Source organism: Pleurodeles waltl, chromosome 6, assembly GCF_031143425.1.
Source record: "Pleurodeles waltl isolate 20211129_DDA chromosome 6, aPleWal1.hap1.20221129, whole genome shotgun sequence".
NCBI lineage: Eukaryota > Metazoa > Chordata > Amphibia > Caudata > Salamandridae > Pleurodeles > Pleurodeles waltl.
Window position 1 is genome coordinate 180,668,475 of NC_090445.1, and position 21,116 is coordinate 180,689,590.

Sequence of the window (21,116 nt, forward strand, 5' to 3'; positions counted from 1 at the left end):
TCAATTGCAACACCCCCTATGATGCAATCTCCAACGCACACAGGGATGACCCAGGATGACCCAGATGCATGGGATCTATATGATGCACCAGTATCTGACAATAGCCCAGATTGCTACCCGGCAAGACCGTCACCACCTGAAGACACTACTGCTTACATGCAGGTGGTGTCCAGAGCAGCTACTTTTCACAATGTAGCACTGCATGCTGAACCTATTGAAGATGACTTTTTATTTAATACTTTGTCGTCAACACACAGTCCTGTACCAGAGTCTGCTGATGTTACCAGGGATGTTAAAACACGCAAAACAAGTGTTTCAAGACCCCGTCAAATGCAGAGCCATTACACCTAGGGTGGCAAAAAAGTACAAGCCTCCCCCTACGGACCCTGTGTACATCACGCAACAACTAACACCTGACTCAGTGGTAGTAGGCGCAGCACGCAAAAGGGCAAACTCACAGACTTCTGGGGATGCACCACCACCCGACAAAGAAAGTAGAAAGTTTGATGCAGCGGGTAAAAGAGTTGCAGCACAGGCAGCCAATCAATGGCGCATTGCCAATTCACAGGCTTTATTGGCAAGATATGACAGGGCTCATTGGGATGAAATGCAGCATTTTATTGAACATCTTCCCAAGGAGTTTCAAAAGCGTGCACAGCAAGTGGTGGAGGAGGGCCAAAGTATCTCCAACAACCAGATACGATCGGCAATGGACGCAGCGGACACAGCCACCAGGACTGTGAATACAGCGGTCACTATTCGGAGACACGCATGGCTCCGCACCTCCGGATTTAAGCCAGAGATCCAACAAGCTGTGCTTAATATGCCTTTTAATGGACAACAGTTGTTTGGGCCGGAGGTGGATACAGCTATAGAGAAGCTAAAGAAGGACACTGACACGTCCAAAGCCATGGGCGCGCTCTACTCCCCATAAAGCAGAGGCACCTTTAGAAAGCCACACTTTAGAGGGGGGTTTCGAGCCCAAAGCACAGAACCCTCAACCTCACAAGCCAGACCCACATACCAGGGCCAATATCAAAGAGGAGGCATTCGGGGACAATATAGAGGTGGACAGTTCCCTAAAACCAGAGGGAAATTCCAAAGCCCAAAGGCCCCACAAACTAAACAGTGTCTTCAATGTCACAAATCCCCAACACATAACACCAGTGGGGGGGGGGGGGGGGGACTCACAGATTATTACAAAAATTGGGAAGAAATAACTACAGACTCGTGGGTCCTAGCCATTATCCAGCATGGTTATTGCATAGAATTCCTACAATTCCCACCAAATGTGCCTCCAAGAACACACAACATGTCCAAACAGCACTTAAATCTATTACAACTAGAAGTCCAAGCGACGTTACAAAAATAGGCAATAGAAATCGTACCCAACCATCAGAAAGGAACAGGTGTTTATTCCCTGTATTTTCTAATACCCAAAAAGGACAAAACTCTGAGACCCATCTTAGATCTCAGAACACTAAGGGGGTCATTCTGACCCCGGCGGGCGGCGGTTGCCGTCCGCCTGGCTGGAACCGCCATTTGGCCGCACCGCGGTCAAAAGACCGCTGGTGCCATTCCAACTTTCCCGCTGGGCCGGCGGGCGCTACCCAAGGTAGCGCCCAGCGGGAAGGAGGCCTGCAACACTGAAGCCGGCTCCAAATGGAGCCGGCGGTGTTGCAGGCGTGCGACGGGTGCAGTTGCACCCGTCGCGCTTTTCACTGTCTGCTAGGCAGACAGTGAAAAGCATGCTGGGGCCCTGTTAGGGGGCCCCTAGACACCCGTTACCGCCAGCCTCTTCCTGGCGGTGACAACCGCCAGAAACAGGCTGGCGGTAAGGGGGTCAGAATCCCCATGGCGGCGCTGCCTGCAGCGCCGCCATGGCGGATTCGCCCAGCCGGGGGTAAACCGGCGGGAAACCACCGGCCCCGATTTTCTGACTGCTGCTTTACTGCCGCAGTCAGAATGGGCAAGGAAGCACCGCCAGCTTCCGTCATTCGCAGGGTCGGAATGACCCCCTAAATCTTTACATCAAATCAGATCACTTTCACATGGTAACACTTCAAGACGTATTCCCGTATCTAGACGATTGGTTAATAAAAACCAACACTCAGAAACAGTGTCTTCAACACACAAAATACGTCATAGAAACCCTTCACAAATTAGGGTTCTCAATAAACTACCTAAAATCACACTTACAACCGTGTCAAATACAACAATACTTAGGAGCGGCAATCAACACAAAAAAAGGGATTGCCACTCCAAATCCACAAAGGGTACAAGCATTCCAAAATTTAATACAAAGCATGCACCCAAACCAACAATATCAAGTAAAATTAGTGATGAAACTTCTAGGCATGATGTCTTCATGCATAGCCATTGTCCCAAATGCAAGATTACACATGCGGCCCTTACAACAGTGCCTAGCGACACAATGGACACAAGCACAGGGTCAACTTCAGGATCTAGTGTTGATAGACCGCCAAACACACACCTCGCTTCAATGGTGGAATCCTATCAATTTAAACCAAGGGCGGCCCTTCCAAGACCCAGTGCCTCAATACGTGATCACAACAGATGCTTCCATGGTAGGGTGGGGAGCACACCTCAACCAAAACAGCATCCAGGGACAATGGGACAATCAGGAAAAACAACTTCATATAAATCAACTAGAACTACTAGCAGTGTTTCTACCATTAAAAGCATTTCAACCACTAATAGCCCACAAACACATTCTTGTCAAAACAGACAACAATGTATTACCTAAACAAACAGGGAGGCACACACTCAACACAGTTGTGTCTCTTAGCACAGAAGATTTGGCAGTGGGCGATTCACAATCACATTCGCCTAATAGCGCAATACATACCAGGAATTCAAAACCAGTTAGCCGACAATCTCAGTCGAGATCACCAACAGATCCACGAATGGGAAATTCATCCCCAGATACTACAAACCTACTTCCAAAACTGGGGAACACCGCAAATAGACCTATTCGCAACAAAAGAAAACGCAAAATGCCAAAACTTCGCATCCAGATACCCACAGCCTCACTCCAAGGGCAATGCGTTATGGATGAGTTGGTCAGGGATATTTGCTTACGCTTTTCCCCCTCTCCCACTCCTTCTGTATCTAGTAAACAAATTGAGTCAAAACAAACTCAAGCTAATACTAATAGCACCAACTTGGGCACGACAACCTTGGTACACAACACTACTAGACCTGTCAGTAGTGCCTCATATCAAACTACCAACCAGACCAGATCTGTTAACTCAACACAAACAACAGATCAGACATCCGAATCCAGCATCGCTCAATCTAGCAATCTGGCTCCTGAAGTATTAGAATTCGGACATCTAGACCTTATGTATGGAGGTCATCAAACAGGCTAGAAAACCTACTACAAGACATTGCTACGCAAATAAATGGAAACGATTTGTTTATTACTGTCATAATAATCAAATTCAACCATTACACGCGTCCGCGAAAAACATTGTAAGCTACTTACTACACTTACAAAAGTCTAAGTTAGCTTTTTCATCCTTTAAAATACATCTCACAGCAATTTCTGCCTATCTGCAAATTACACATTCAACTTCACTATTTAGAATCCCAGTCATAAAAGCATTTATGGAGGGTCTTAAAAGGATCATTCCACCAAGAACACCACCAGTTCCTTCGTGGAACCTCAATATTGTATTAACACGACTCATGGGTCATGGGTCCACCATTTGAACCCATGCACTCTTGTGAGATTCAATACTTAACCTGGAAAGTAGCCTTCCTAATAGCTATCACATCTCTCAGAAGAATAAGTGAAATACAAGCCTTTACCATACAGGATCCCAAATTTTTGCCAAAAGTTATATCACCGTTCCACTTAAATCAAACAGTGGAACTCCCAGTGTTCTTTCCAGAACCAGACTCTGTAGCTGAAAGAGCATTACATACATTAGACATAAAAAGAGCACTAATGTATTACATTGATAGAACCAAACAAATTCGCAAAAAAAAACAATTGTTTGTAGCTTTCCAAAAACCTCATGCAGGGAATCCAATATCCAAACAAGGCATTGCCAGATGGATAGTTAAATGTATTCAAACCTGTTATGTTAAGGCAAAGAGACAACTGCCTATTACACCAAAGGCACACTCCACTAGGAAGAAAGGTGCCACCATGGACTTTCTAGGAAATATACCAATGACAGAAATCTGTAAGGCAGCCACATGGTCTACGCCTCATACATTCACTAAACATTACTGTGTGGATGTGTTAACAACACAACAAGCCACAGTAGGGCAGGCAGTATTACGAACATTGTTGCAAACAACTTCAACTCCTACAGGCTGAACCACCGCTTTTGGGGAGATAACTGCTTACTAGTCTATGCACAGCATGTGTATCTGCAGCTACACATGTCATCGAACGGAAAATGTCACTTACCCAGTGTACATCTGTTCGTGGCATTAGTCCCTGCAGATTCACATGCGCCCACTCGCCTCCCCGGGAGCCTGTAGCCGTTTAGAAGTTGATCTTGAACATTTGTAAATTTGTAAATATATTACTTTAAACTACATTATGTACATACGTATTCACTCCATTGCATGGGCACTATTACTAGCATACACAACTCCTACCTCACCCTCTGCGGGGAGTCGACGCCCATGCCCAATGGAGCCGAAATGGGAGGAGTCCCTCGATCTCGTGACTCGAAAAGACTTCTTCGAAGAAAAACAACTTGTAACACTCCGAGCCCAACACCAGATGGCGGGATGTGCACAGCATGTGAATCTGCAGCGACTAATGCCACGAACAGATGTACACTGGGTAAGTGACATTTTCCATATATATATATATATATATATATATACATACATACATACATACATACATATATATATAAAATCTCGGTCCCCAGGAAAAGCAAAAATCTGTAAAAAAAAAAAAAAGAAAATTAGCCCTCACGGAGGGTCAGTCCATGTATTTACCAAAAATGTTGATTTCATTATCCCCTGGAGGGGCGCAATAGCACCTCAAGGGGAAAACACAAATATGTATGAATAAATATGCCTCCGGGTGGGGAACCGGCCTGTTTTCACGTGGGCTGACCCCTCCCGCATTGCTGTCTCCCTGGTGGCCTAGTTTTTCAGAATTTTATTATTTTAAAAAATATGCCCACAGGTTGGTGGCTGGCACATTACCACATGGGCCAGCCCCTCCTTGCGTGTCCCTGGTGGTCTAGTGGGATTGCTGATCTTGGATCGCAGCACACTGTGATCCACGATCAGGAATCTGTTTATAGGAGGCATCGCTGGAAAGGGGAGACTGTCCCCTTCCAGCGCTGCATCCCACAAACATGGGGGGCATCTAAAAGAACACAAAAAGATGATGGACAGAGTGCTGAAACATTTCAAATACTCACCCCCCAACACCCTTGAAACCCACTGGAGGCTGGAGCAGACCGGTCCGGTCCTCTCCGGATGGGGTTTGTGATGTCAGTGCATCTCGCAGCATGCTCACGTCACAGATGAGAGGCAGAGGGGTAGAAGGGAGACGCAAAAGCTATACCGCCTCTCCCCGGGGCTTTTAAAATAAAATGTGCTGTTTATGCCAGTTTTCCGCGCCATTTTTCCCACCGCTCTAGCACCTTGCCCTCCCAGACAGCTCCTCCCAAGGGGCGTGCCATAGGCAAGTCCACCTGCCCCCGATCAACCCAGCTACAGGAACCATGACTCCTCCTTACTCCCACAGGTACACTGTCGCAGAATTCTGTGCCCTAGCCCTTGCACACAACTGCTGCCTTGCATCACCTCACTCCTCAGTGGGACATTTCACTGCATCAAAGAAAGGCACACAAACCCCAGATGCTGACACCCCACCGGTCCAACTCAACTGCCTACTGTTCAACGCCAGAACACTCTGCAAACATGCCACTGAAATCTGGGATACAATCTCCACCATCGCTCCTGATGTGACCTTCATCATGGTGAACTGGCTTTTCCTCACGGCAACCCCTAACGGCTACAAGACGAAACACTGCGACCGTACCAACACACGTGGAGGGGGCATCGTCATTGTACACATGGAATCAGTCATGTGCACCATCACCAACAACACCTCACTGATTATGGAACACATGAATTTCCAGCTCCTTGTCAACATCAAAACCACCATTAAAGACACCCTCGCATACAGACCACCAGGACCACAAAGCAGCCTCAGCGACACCATTGCTGAATTTATCACCCTGCTCACCATTAAATTCGAACACTAGATCTTCCTGGAGGATCTTCCACCTGGATGATTTCACTGACACCAGCACCACCAGCTTCCTGGAAAGAGTAAACAACGTGGGCCTCAAGCAGATAGTCACCGACCCCACACACAAAGCAGGACACACGCTAAACCCCATCTTCACGTCTAGCAACAGAATTAGATACAGCCAAATATAGGAACTCACATAGCCAGATCACCCCATCGTACAGTTCAACCTCACCGGCCCACAGTGCACCCCCCCCAACCAACATACCACAGCTGGACCAAGATAACCCGGCAGCAATGGACCGAGGCCCTCAGCACCAATCAGCCTAACATAACCACCAACCTGGACCAAATAGTAGAGAATTTCAATGCCGGCATCACCAGCGTGGCCAACCAAGTCACCCCCACCAAACCACCCAAGATGCACAGACCCACCAAACAAGCCAGCTGGTATATACCCGAGCTCAGCGTATCAAAACACAAAAACCAGCAAAAACAACACTGACCGAGCTGTCTACAAAGCAGCCCTCAGTGACTACTACCGCCAGCTCAAAGCGGACAAAAAAAGAGGACCTGACACACCAGATTGAGACCAGCTCCGACCAATCCAAGGAACTCTTCAACATCATCCAAGAATTCACCTGCCCGTATGCCACACAGAACTCCATTCCTCCCTCACAGGAACTCTGCAACGCCCTCGCCGACCACTTCCACAACAAAATAGCAACCATCTACAGAAGCTTCAATCCCCACCCCTCCGTCCTCCTCGGCAACCCATCAGCCACAACCACCAAATACCCGCTCACCGCAGGGGAATAGCTAAGCACACTAACAGCCACCCTGATCAGTGCAATCCACTCAGGAGCACCCACCGACCCACGCCCTCATCGACTCTTCTACCTAGGAAGCACTGAGATCATCCACCAGCTCACTGCCATCCTCAATGCCTCCATAACTACAGCCACCTTTCCCAGCGCATGGAAACATGTGGAGTTAAGACCTCCCCTCAAGAAACCCTCGGCCAACCCCAGCGAGCTACAGAACTACCGTCCCATCTACCTCCTCCAGTTCCCCTCCAAAGTCCTTGAGAAGTCCATCAACGCTCCAACTCATCGATCATCTGGAATTAAATAAACTGCTGGACCGATCTCAGTCGGGCTTCAGAACCAATAACAGCACCAAGACACCCCTGATTGTTGCAACAGAAGACATCCCTCCCCTATTTGACAGAGGAGAATCAGCCACCCTCATCCTCCTGGACCTCTTATCAGTTGCCTATGCCAGATTGGAATCACTGACAGTGTCCTCAGATGTATGGCCTCCTTCCTCACAGGACGCACCCAGAGAGTACACCTCCCTCCCTTCACCTCACAACCCAAGCACACCATCTGCGGAGTACCCCAGGCTCATCCCTCAGCCCAACCCTCTTCAACATCTACGTGACACCACTCGCAGACATTGTCAGATCTCACCACGTCAACATCATCTCCAATGCAGACGACGCACAACTCATCCTCTCCATCTGAAAGAACCCCACATCAGCAAAGACCAACTTCCACAACTGCATGCTAAACGTCGCGACATGGATGAAAGGCAACTGCTTCAGACTCAATAAAGACAGAACAGAAGTGCTGATCTTCAGCAGGCACACCACCCTTTGGAACAAATCCTGGTGGCCAGCACAGCTTGGGCCCGACCCCCACACCCAAAGAATATGTCCTCATCCTTGGAATCATCCTGAACACTGAACTCTCCATGAAACTGCAGGTAAATGCCATCTCCTCAGCCTGCTTTCACACGATCTGCATGCTCCACAAAATTTTCAGATGACTCCCATCAGCACTAGGAAAACTGTGACGCTGGTCCTTCTCACCAGCTAGCTTGACTACGACAACTCACTCTATACCGGCACCACAACCGAACTCAGGCAGAGACTCCAGACTACCCAGAATGCAGCAGCCAGACTGATCCTCAACCTGCCCAAGAGAACACACTTCACCCAGCACCTAAAAGACCTCCACTGGCTCCTCATCCTGAAGAGTTGCCATTTCATGCTCCTTACCCATGCCTACAAAGCCCTCCACAACCAAGGACCAGCCTACCTGAACCACTGCGTGACTTTTCTGTCTACAAACCAGAAACCTCTGCTCTGCACACCTCGCTCAGACACCACACAGTTGCCGCAGCCGTCTGAGAATCAAGAGACCATTGAGTGGAAGGAGTAAAGTTGCTTTTCAATCCTGTGAGAGTGAAGAAGGTAGGAAGACATGTTGTGAAATTGGAAGATGGTAATTGCTGGAATAAAGACAGAGGGGGTTATTCTAACTTTGGAGGAGGTGTTAATCCGTCCCAAAAGTGACGGAAAAGTGACGGATTTACCACCAGCCGTATTACGAGTCCATTATATCCTATGGAACTCGTAATACGGCTGGTGGTATATCCGTCACTTTACCGTCACTTTTGGGACGGATTAACACTCCTCCAAAGTTAGAATAACCCCCAGAGTGTCTATTGCACTTTGTGGAGAACATAGAAGTCGTCAGGAAACGAGATCAAAATCCAGCAATGTGAACTTGCAAGTGGTTTGGGAAAAATCGTACGGAACTAAGAGTGTACCAATAACATTCAAGGACTATGATATGAGAAGGTAAATTCACATGTATATTGATGTTTTTTAGTTGAATTGTATCTTTTAATTCCATTTACTTTAACATTGATAATTTAGTGGTATTGAATATTTTAATTAATCTTAGTTTAGCTTAAATAATATTGCCATTGTTTTAGGTATTATAAAAGTGGTTTTGTGTAGTTACTTTAATTAAGTTGTATAAGGGGAAGATATGTTGGGATCTTGTTATTACAGTGTGAGTGGTTGGGTGGAGCATAGAATGCAGATATTGTAATATAGGTGATGGAATGTGTACTTTTGAAGTAGAGACTAGGCAGGTGCTGTGAGCCTTTGTCCCTGCCACTCCATACCTGAAGATTAAGCAATTATTTCAACATCATGCCTTGATGGTGTATCTTAATAACCTCCACCACCTCCATAACCTTCTCCTCAACACCCATATTCTTCACCACCCCCACCTCCTCTACAATCCCCAGATGGGCCAGTTCAATCTTACCCTGACTAATGCATCTATTACGGACAGGGAGACCCATATGAGCAATCTGTGGGGGCTGGAGAAGGGGATGATCCATGGACAACTACATTATTGGCACACCAGACAACCCAGACCTTGGCCCTTATCCCATCAAGCTATTGCCCTCTAACGCCAATCCTCCATATCACGCAGTTACTTGGAGAGTAGCTCGTCCCCACCAAGTGGTTATGGACAACATTGAAGAAGAGGGTAACTTCCTTGTGGTAACCCTTTTGAAAACTGAACGCACATTCCAGTTTCTACTAATGCTCAAAGGGATGCTTAAAACCGCTCTCAAGACTAAAAGGATCCAGTTAGGGTAAAGGTAGTTACTGCTATGGAGGGTAGGAAACTAAAGGCATCTTCCAGCAAACCTTTAGACATTAGAGGGCAAGTCCACCTGACTCCTTTGTCTCTAAAGCGACCATTAGGTGCACTCTAGATGCAGCCAACACTGTATCTCATAGTGTTCTCTGACATGCAAGGGTTTGCATCTCAGGCTTTAATCCAGAGGTGCAACATAATCTTGTTAATGTCTCATTAGATGGGAAAAATGTCTTTGGACCCCAAGAGGACGGAATGTTAGAGAAGATCAAAAAGACACTGGGATCACCAAGTCCAAGGATGCACTACTGCCCTCGTCTCCAAAGGGATCCTTTCGTAGGCACCAGACAAGAGGAGGCAATAAGGCAACACCACCAGCAGTAGGCATTTCGTGACTCCCAGGCAATCTGGGTTTCCCTCAGGAGAGGCAATAGGGGGAAAAATAGTAATGGCAAGAGCAGGGAAAGAGACAGCTATGGAAAGGGAGCCCCCAGTGCCAAGCACTAACACTCCATCTTTTCCCCGATCGTCCAACACATATGGGGTAGAGTGTAGTAGATTTCCACAACGGCTGAAAGTAAAGCACTTTGACTCAGTGGGACTTGTAGTCCAGTAGGGCTGCAGCCTAGAATCCCATACCTCCCCATTGCCCAATATCATCGGTCAAGACTATCTCATCCTCTTATAAAAAGAGGTCACAGCCTTACTGAAAAAAGGACACCATACATCCAGTGACCCTACAACAGCAAGAAGAGCACGTTTACCTGCTATCCTTCCTCTTTTTCAATAAGAAGGGTTCGCTACACGCAATACTAGATATGGGGCCACTCAATACATCCTATCGGAATATTTCCACATGACTACTCTGCTGGATGTCATCCCATTTCTTCAACATTGGAACTTCATGACTGTGTTAGATCTTATTTCATCTCATCTCGTATTTCCACATCCACATCCACCCTGCTCATCACAAGTACCTGCGATTTGTGGTAAGTGGACAGCGTTACCAGTTGACAGCGTTATCCTTCTGGGCCACCACAGCCCCAAAGCTCCTTGCCATGTGTTTCGTAGTGATGGCTGCTTATCTACGCAAAGCAGTCATTCATGTATTCCCTGATCTACATGACTAGTTGATCAAGAGCAGCAGCAGACCGCAATATCTAGCACATACTCAGGCAGCCCTAAATCTGCTAAACAGCCTAGGTTTCATAGTAAATGCCAAAAATTATCATCTTGAACTGCAACAGGGTCTGCCCTTTCTAGGATTAATTCTCAAACTGTCATACAGTGAGCGTGCACCAGTCAGCAGAGAGATAATAACATTTTAGCAGCTGCTGCCTATTTTACACACCACTCATCTTCTAACTGTAAGAATGTTACTGAAAGTCCTAGATATGATGGCGTTGTGTATCATGATTGTTAAGAATGACAGGCTGCACATGTGCCAACTTAATTCAATTTTTTTTTAAGTACGTGTATGAAACAGGGCATCTTAGTGCTGTGGCCTATGTAAGGATCCTCCTGTAGCTTGATGTTAATTGGCATATAACAAAGTTTTTAAAGCCTTACTAAATTTAAGTAGATTTAGCAAGGATTTCAACTTTAAAGGTAAGTTATTCCATAGTTTTGCGGTACAGCCTAATCAACCTCTACCACATGAGGAAGTTTGTTTAAATTTGGGGATCTTAACATTTTTGGCAAAAGTAGACTGGAGAGTTCTGGTGGGAGTGTACCTGTTAAATACACAAGTAAACTATTCAAAACCAGCACCCTGCAGGACCTTATGTGCAATACAGAGACCTTTAAAGGCAATCTTTTTCCTGGTGGGCAGCTAGTGTAGTCTCTGCAGGGTTTGGGATGCTGAATGGAACTTGGGGATCCCCAGCAGCATATGAGCTGCTGCGTTCTGCAAAGTTTGAAGTTTGTTCAGCAGACATTGTTGCATATTTAAGTAAAGAGTGATGCAGTAGTCAATTTTCGACAGGACTGGCATCACAGGTATGGTCTTCTGTAGGTCCTAGCGAATGCAGCTAAGATTTTTTAAAATTATCCTCAGAGTATTAAAGGATGATGAGGTGAGCGCTTTGATTTCATCCCTAAATGTCAGTTTATCATTCATGATATCCAGGTTCCTGCCGTTCTTAACGGAGGTATAGAGTGTTCCTAAAGTCTGTGGCCACCAAATGGGGGCCAAAAGGTCAGGTTGTTCTCAAACAGACCCGTCCTTTCAGTCTTCCCTTAGTTTAGTTTTAAACAGTTTCCCTTCCTCCACTCGCCCACTTCCAGCATGCAGGTATGAAATCTGACGCTGCAATTTGGATATCGCTTGAGACTGAGACCACGATTTGTGTCGTCAGCATATAACACTAGAGAAAACCCAATTGATCTGATCATGCTGGCTAGAGTTGTAACGGAAATGTTAAACAACGTAGGGCTCTAGAACTCTGTTCACTGTAATCCTGTTAACTTGTATTAAAGTGCTTGTGCTAGTTTTGTAAATATGGTTGATTTGGTATACTGCTAATTGGCATGTTAAAGTATCCTATACGCCCTTAGTGTATGGTATGAACTGTGCCCATGGCCGGGAAATTAAATGCCATTAGTAGACCGTAGTGCCTATTGTGCCATTCACTTCAGTGGTAGAGCAAACATTGCTTCAGGTCTACCATTGTAGCGTGAGAGTAGCAGTGTAAAAGCTGTAATTCGACCTGTCAAAAAAAAAACAATTTTGACAGGTAAAACCCCCCGCTTTTAAATATTAGTCACTCCTAAGTAGGCCTTGTAGCTCACAAGGCACGGGAGCATGGTATTTGAAAGAAAGTGAGACATGTAAAAAGTTAATGTTAACATGCCCTTACACTGATTAGTACTCAAAAGGTATTTTCACTATGGCATGCCTAGCTGTCCTAGGTAGAAAAGCGGAGTACAGATTAAAATACTAATATTGTATCTTGGGGATGGGGCCATGTAGAAAAATATTTACAACTTTCCAATTCAATGGTGAAGTCTGATGTGCCATAAATAGTAAGGAAAATTTACTTTTAGAAAGTTAGCCTTTCCCTGGCTGAAATTCATGGAGGTTTATTTGCATTGGATCTCAAGCTTCTCCCAGGCAGTAATTAGCCTTGAATATGTGTGAAATGTCTTCCAGGAGCAAACAATAGGCTGACCTCAGTGGATGGAGGTGACTCTTCTAAACTCCACAGAATGTGCAGGGTAGGGGCTTTTGGCATCTTTTGTTGATACTAGAGTATCATATCCTGTTGGGTTCACATAGAACTCCCAGGGGAGAGACATTCTTGTGAATCTGCTGTCTGGTTACTAAAGGACTCTTCTTTTGTCTTACCAGACTTCTGCCTCTAGGTTTATTATGGGTACAGTTTCTGCCTCAAACCAGATTTTAGTGTTAGATGTGGGATGACATTAGGATAATCATAGCAGACTACTCCACCCCCCCCCCCCCCCACACACACACACACACAGCTCAGCCCTCAGAGCCAAAGTTTAGTGAAGCAGAAGACTTTTGCCGCCTTGAAAGTGCCCTGACATAGCATTTTGGGCCTCTCTGCAGCAAGGCAAACAGGAACTACTTTAAAGCGGGTATGGTTGGCCCTAGGAACGTTTACTCCATTGGTTAGAGCATGCCCAGGAGTCATTAACATCCACAATCTAGAGCCAGGCATAAATGTGGCACCTCCCGGAACCCACTTCAGAACACGTTCTGGATCTGCAGAAAGTCAGAATTGCACTGGACCTGCTGTTTGTGATCTGAGAGGAGCCCTGAAATATTGGACTTGCTTCCTCTTGTACTAAACACTAAAAAGTGGACTTCAACAGTCAGGGAGACAGCAAGCTGCACAAGGCCTTTTCCTGGAAGTACCCAGCTGACAAGTGTAAACCTGGACTGGACCCTGCTGTTGGCCTCTGTCTGACACCCTAAAAATCTTTAAGTGACCCTCCTGAGTTCCTGGAAGCTGTAAAAGTGTATTTTTCTTGTGGATTGGGACTTAACGGACTAGGGGCCAGATATACAAATTGTTTGTGTAGTCTCAAATGGCTCGATTCGCAGAATTGGGTCTTTTGCAAGCTCAAAACTACAATTTGCAATGTACAAACCATGAATTATGACTCAGTAAAATTTGCATTTGTGACCTATAACCGAGTTAGTATTTGGGTGTGTTTAGGGCCTCCGTTCCAAATATCAATTCAAACTGATATGTATTAATGTTGTGCAACTAAGGTCTGACTGCAAAACATTAATATTTCACTGACTACTTCTGTTTAGAAAATGATGAAAGAGACAGGTTTGTACCACGTGTTGGTGAAGATACACGTTATGCATACTCCTGGGTTGGGCTTGGAACTTGTTTTTCTGCAAAGAAGTCTTTAAAATCACGGGGTACATGGTGACTCCTCATTATGCCTGGGCACTGACTCTAGGCTGCATTGTGTGTTTTCTTCTGCCAATGGGTTTGGCGTGATGACCAGAGTTTCAGGATTGAGGCACATGTCAACCCTTTCTCCAACGTCCCCAGCCTTCTATTCAACACTGATTATGGGACAAAACAATATACCACTGCCAACATGCTTTCAGGATCTCTGTGACACAAAGTATCAACAGACTCTTCACTGCTGGGCCATAGGCCCTGCTAGAGCCCTTGAGCCCCCAAGTATCTCCTCAACATTTTCTCCATCAAGGATGCATAGCTGGTGATGGAACAGACTCTGTTTCAACACTTCCCCTGCTGAACCTCTAAATACCCCTGGTCTGATCACCACCATTTGTGTAATCTGTGTAAACGACGCCACAAGTGTGATGCTTGCCTGGCATTCATGCTGAAAATGTCTTTTCGGCACCATAGAATAGACACTGGCTACATCATAAGATGTACAAATACTGCAGAAGATGCCCCGGATGTATTTGAGGGAGGCACATCCAGAGCCAAAGACATCAAGGAAGCCGGACCCTCAAACATTCTGGCCCACCAACCGTGACTGGAGGCGGCCTTCTCTTCTTGCAGCACGGAGGAGGAACAATCCCAGCTCACAGTCAAGGAAATAGACCCACGCAGATGGGCAACACCCCAGTCTGTAAGTATAGCTGACACTTAAATCTAGCCCACGAAAGCCCGTCGAGATGAGGCGTAGCACTGCTTCAGGGTGGCTGGGTTATTAGCCCCAGGAAGTTAAGCCAACCCTCTGGGGCGTCGCATGGCATTGGCACAGGTCAACCTCAGGAAACCCATGGAGCAGACAACCCCCGCATCCACGGGCTCTCAACCTACTCAACAGTCTGCCATGACAAAGATCTTAGCCTCATCAGTGCCGAAGCCCACGCAGGCATCAGAAATGCCAACAGGCGGTGAAGTAGCAGAATCTGAGACCTACCTTGATGACGATGGAACTGATTCCAAAAGCCTCCACAACGCTTCCCTAAGGCAAATCTTTGGTGTCAGTAACTACTGACTCTGAAAGTCACAATGATTCAGAACAGCCAATCCATGAGCTGCTCCAAGCAGACCACAATGCACCTGAAAAAAGACTCTATATTCATCCACGGACTGGAAGGATTATAACCAAACTAATCCCCAAAGTCGTTGAAACCTTACCATGTAAATGGAAGTCATCCTTTGAGGAGGACTTGGACCGGCTCCGAACCACAAAAGAAGTGCAAGGCCAGGACACTAGCCCTACCCACTCCTCCTCCTCCACTACCACTGCCTCCTCTTCCTCCACTTCTTCCTATCCTTCCCCCTGAGCTCTGCTCATTTTTTCTCTCAGAGACTTATTCAGAGGATTTTGAATTAATTTCTTCAATATTTTTCTTCAACTAGGTGGTCAAACTGACAACCATGTCAGAGACACCAAAGAAGGGGCTTTTCATATCCTGTAATACATGTATGAAAAAGAGATTACATATAGACGAGCCCCATGAGGACTGTTTATACTGTCTCTATCCTAACCACAAAACTAGAGACTGCAAGGTATGTAGAAGGTTTTCTACTAAGACGTTAAAAGACAGAGAAGGTTGTCTCCTGCTCTGGCTACAAAGGTTGAAGACCAGGGACAGTATGGTCTCCTAAGAGGAGAGTGCCTCATCTTCTATGTCTGTCACCAAAATGCCTGAGAAAAAACATAGTGAGCCGTCGACGTCCAAAGAACCTCCAAAAAAGGTTGCTTGCTAAAAAAGTAATCTGAGGGCTCTATAAAAAATCGTAGCCCTTCTACGAAACACTGTGTGCAGGCTGGCAAACCGGGAGGATCAGGTTCCCTCTTAAAATCTAAAAGGAAAACCTTTTCTGAGCACCCAGCACCACCTCTGCACATCAAACATGCATTCAAAAAACCAGGATCTGCACCGTCGACAGCACCATCTTCGACGGCTCTGGTATCAATGGTAATTTCAACGGTACTTACTATTTTTATGTTGACCGCAGCCTCAACTCAGTCCTCATCAACGATGCTATCATCTTCGTCGGTGGTGCATCCCATATCATCACCGTGACTACATTCTTCGTCAATGCTACACTCATCAACAATTCTCCCGTCAACTATGTAGACGATTTTATCTACGGAGCCCCTGTTGATGGTGCCACCAGGGACGACACCTTCATCGACAGGGCTACCAATGACAATGCCTCCATCGACGGGGTTGCCAGCGACGACGCCTCTGTCGACGATTGTTCTGTCGACACCTCTGCCGTCGATGACAAAAATCCAGCTCATGTCGACGACCACACCAATACAGAGACCGTCGACGTTACCTCTTTACTCATCTACAGACCATATATCTTTTAAAAAGATATCAAAACATTATTTGACCCCATCCATTACATCCCCAAGTAAGGTGTCCAGGTTATTGCCATCACACCTTTTGGATGAGGATGATTCAGAGGAAGATGGGATGTTTGGGAAGCACTTACTTAGATCGTATAGTTGCATACATGCACAGAGTACACATCTCTTTTTTGCCTTCCTATAGAAAATGGCTTCATGGTTGAACTCAAGAGGGTTATGCACACAAAAAACACCACCTGCACCTGCTTGAAACCTTAATGTGATACTTACATACTCATGTGGCCTCCTTTTGTATCCTTGCAATTCCTTTAGTGTAAAGCAGTGTCTATGCAGCAATATCTTCCCTAAGGCAAGTTAGTTATCTGCAGGCTCATTGCTCCAGAACCATTTATACAAGGTATTAGCTCATCCACAAGCTATGCTGTATTAAGATAATTGTTTCCACCATCTGCATCATCTGCCCTTTAGCTACAGTGTGGAAGAATCTGCTTTGCAGTCGATGAAAAGCATGTATAACTGCAGCCAAACATGATACAAACAGAATATATTGCTTATCCTCCTCAGTCATGGGCAGTGATAGCACTTTTCTTAGCTAAAAAGGCTTCTGTTATAAACTAATAATTAACATCTGTTCTACTTTCTGCACTCTTCTTTGCCCTTTCACCAGCTGAACGAAAAACAATCTAAGCTATGCATTATAACACTAAGGTAGGAGTCGCACATCTCGGGACTCAAAGCTTCTTCAGAGAAAAACAACTCTTAGTGTCACTAGATGCTACGAGTAGGCAAAGCTCTGAATCTACAGCACTGCATGCTACAAACAGATGCTTACAGCTTAAGTAACTTTTTCCTTACAGTGCATATCACAAACTGCAATTACTACTTTATTTTCCAAAATTCCATGCTGGGGATAATATAACCTAAATGAAGTAATGGAATTTCAACGTATTTGAACACTGGCTCAGACTGCAATGTACAGTAAATGGGGTGAAACTATCCCTATCTTCAACTTGATGGATAGCCCACATGATGCAGATAGAGGCTCGTATAGCCTCCAGGTTACTGCCCTTTCCTTGCTGTCCGACAGTCCAAGATTGCTGCACCCGTTTAAGCCAGAAGCTGTGTGTTAGACCTGGCAGCCTTAGGGTGGTCACCCTCAACTTTTTGCCTGCCTCCTTCGACTTTTTGACACTGTTTTTGCTGGTTTTAGGACTCTGCACACTTTACCACTGGTAACCAGTGCTAAAGTGCATTTGCTCTCTCCCTTCAAACATGGTGACATTGGCTCATACCCAATGGACTTATTTAATTTACTGATAAGTCCCTAGTAAAGTGCACTACATGTACCCCGGGCCTGTAGATTAGTGGGCCTGCAGCACTGATTGTTAAGGGGCTACTTATGTGGGTGGCACAATGTCTCAGCCCTGCCATTGCAAGGCATGTGTGTGCAGTTTCACTGCCAATTCGTCTTGGCATTTAAAAGTACTTGCCAAGCCTTAAAACTCCCCTTTGACTATATATAAGTCATCCTTAAGTTAGGCCCTAGGTAGCCCATAAGACAGGGTGCTATGTAAGTAAAAGTCAGGCCATGAACATATGTGTTTTATATGCCCTGGTAGTGTAAAACCCCTAAATTCATTTTACACTGCTGTGCGTCCTGCTCCTTTCATAGGCTAAGTTAAAGGCTGCCCTCATAAACTGTTTGAGTGGTAGATTCTGATCTGAAAGGAGTAACAAGGTCATATTTAGTATGGCCAGAATGGTAATACAAAATCCTGCTGACTGGTGAAGTGGGATTTAATATTACTATTATAGAAATGCCACTTTTAGAAAGTGAGCATTTCTCTGCACTTAAACCCTTCTGTGCCTTACAATCCATGTCTGGCTAGGTTACTTGACAGCTCCCTTGTGCATTTCCCTCAGACAACCCTAAACACAGGATGCTCAGTCACACCTGCACACATCTGCATACTGAATGGGTCTTCCTGGGCTGGGAGGGTGGAGGGCCTGACACCTACATGTCAAAGGACAGTGGCCTGCCCTCACACAATGGACTGCCAAACCCCCTACTGGGACCCTGGTATACAGGATGGAACTGAAAGGGGACCTTGTGCACATCTAAGCCACTCTTTGAAGTCTCCCCAACTTTAAAGGCACATTTGGGTATATAAAGTGGGTCTCTCACCCTACCAACTCAGACCCATCTTGACAAATACCTACTGGGAAAGGAACTCTGAACCAGAACCTGCAACCTGCTAAGAGAAGCTGCCTGGCTGCCAAAAGGACTCACCTGACTGCTTTACTGTAAAGGACTGCTGCCTTGCTGTTGCCCTGCTGCCTTGCTACCCTCTGGCTCTGCGGGGAAGTGCTCTCCAATGGCTTGGATTGAGCTTGCCTCCTGTTTCCTGAAGTCTCAGGGCCAAAAAGACTTTATCTCTGCAAAGAACTCCTTGTGCGGCGAAAATCTACGCACAGCCTGCCAGAATCGATGCAGAGCCTGCCCTGTGGTGTGAAAATCACTGCATCGCCGAACCTGAACAAGGCAGCACCAGCATTGCAACTGGAACTTCAACGCACGGCCCACTGGATCGACGCATCACTGGGCTGAAATGACGCAGCCCGACTTCCTGCGAGAGGAATTGAGGCAGCGCTTGCCATGCAACAGAAATTCCCCATATCACCCACCGGATCGACGCAGCTCCTGTGACTTCGTCTTGCACGCCCAGGATTTCTCTGCATCGTCCCTGGGCATCCAAATACCCCGTGACCCGAAGAGGATCCAAGTCTGGGTTCCAGAAATTGACACAAAGCCCTTGCTGCATGGAAAAGCATTGACGCATCGTCTGTGTGTGCCCAGAGAAACCGACACACACCTCCCCGTTTTCCATGCACCGCCTCCTCTGCGGTCCCGTGCGGATGATTTAGACGCATACCAGGTACTTTGCGATCGCAAGAGACCATTGTTGTTTTTAAGAACTATAAGACTCTATCAGTACAAAAATGATATTTTAACTTGTATTTATCTACTCTTGATAGTTTTGACCTTAATCTACTCAGATAAATATTCTATATTTTTCTAAACCTGTGTGGTTTACTTTTGTGGTGCTATACTGTGTTATTGCATGATTTATTGCACAAATACTTTACACATTGCCTTCTAAGTTAAGCCTAACTGCTCAGTGTAAAGCTACCAGAGGGTGGGCACAGGATAGTTTGGATTGTGTGTGACTTACCCTGACTAGAGTGAGGGTCCTTGCTTGGACATGGGGTAACCTGACTGCCAACCAAAGACCCCATTTCTAACACTGTGCCTCATTCCGATAACAATGAGAGCCATCTGAATATGAACGCAGGTGGACATGTGGAAAGGAGGTGACTAACTGTGCCACAGATGAATGGGCAACCTAAGTGTGAGCAGATTTGCAAGAAAAATAGCATGAATACTGAGATGGAGGAATGGAGGCCTCCGTCCTGCCCTCTTGCTAAGAACTCAGCTCCTGTGGTTGCGAGGCCAGCGGAATCGCACATTTGGCTTTCATGATGCTGACATAACAAGTTGTACAATTACATTCCTTTCATATTGGGAATTAGCCTCTGATTAGGCTGGCTGATTGATTACATAAGAAAATACTCAGCATAGAATCTAAAATGACTTAATTGGAAGATCAGATTGAAGCAGTCTCATTGAGTGTCTCAGTAGGCGAAGCCATGTACATGTACGGTCTACAGCAGCTAAATACCTGCCCTACAGGTGGACAAAAGGTGTGACCATGCTGAATCTCCTTGGCCGTTGTGAATGGTTCTTCAACACGTTTTGTTGCATAGATAAGGAGATTGACTCAATAAATACAGTCCACATCTAATTTAGTCGCATGTCATTCATTCAATGGGTGCATTGAGTTTAGTGGGGTTTCGCAAATATTTTTTCCGCATCACAGACATTTCTAGCATTTAATGTCCTTGTGTTCTACCCCTATTGTCGTTTCATTTACAGTACAAAAATATGTCTTAAGATCTCTTTTATGGGGATTCCAAATCTCATAATACAGTACTTGCTCCAGAAAGGGCCATACTTGTGTGACTTCAGTTTAATTTTCCTGGTTTAATTAATGACATTACCTGTTAAAACCTAGTCATGTTTTAGAATCTGTATCCCCCATAAGTTGTGTAATATCTTTACAATATCTATAGCATGTCCAACGAACGTATCCCTCCTCTGTTCAGATTCATCAAATTTCTCTTCGATTTAGTGTCTTTCTAGAGACTGATGTTAGGTTTTTTAGGATGATTAGAATGCCAGTATAAATTCACAGTGATGTGAATGACATGACATAACTGAGTCCACAGGCTAAGAGAAAACACTTGGAGCAGAAGAAATAATCAAAGCATGTTGTTCTCGTTTATTAGGCTCCCTGCAGTCTTTATCAGACAGTTTCAGCTATAGTGTCAAAAGTGAAGAAGAACCCCACACAAAACACATCAATGTTTTAAAAAGCTCGGAGCCACAAGAAGAGCACAGCGCACAGTCAGCAGAAGAAAATGAGTTGGTTGTATCAGGTGAGCATGAGTTGATAATATAAAGCAACTGT

The 21,116-nt window shown here is 45.6% G+C and overlaps 1 protein-coding gene across 2 annotated transcripts in view; it reads left to right on the top strand.

Annotated features, from left to right (window-relative positions):
• NBR1 (NBR1 autophagy cargo receptor) overlaps positions 1-21,116 on the top strand; it is a 751,844-nt gene that overhangs the window by 420,065 nt on the left and 310,663 nt on the right. For both annotated transcript variants that reach the window (XM_069237768.1, XM_069237769.1), the window contains exon 17: positions 20,935-21,084. In XM_069237768.1, coding sequence (XP_069093869.1) covers positions 20,935-21,084 — 150 coding nt within the window. The remainder of the gene's footprint in view (positions 1-20,934; positions 21,085-21,116) is intronic.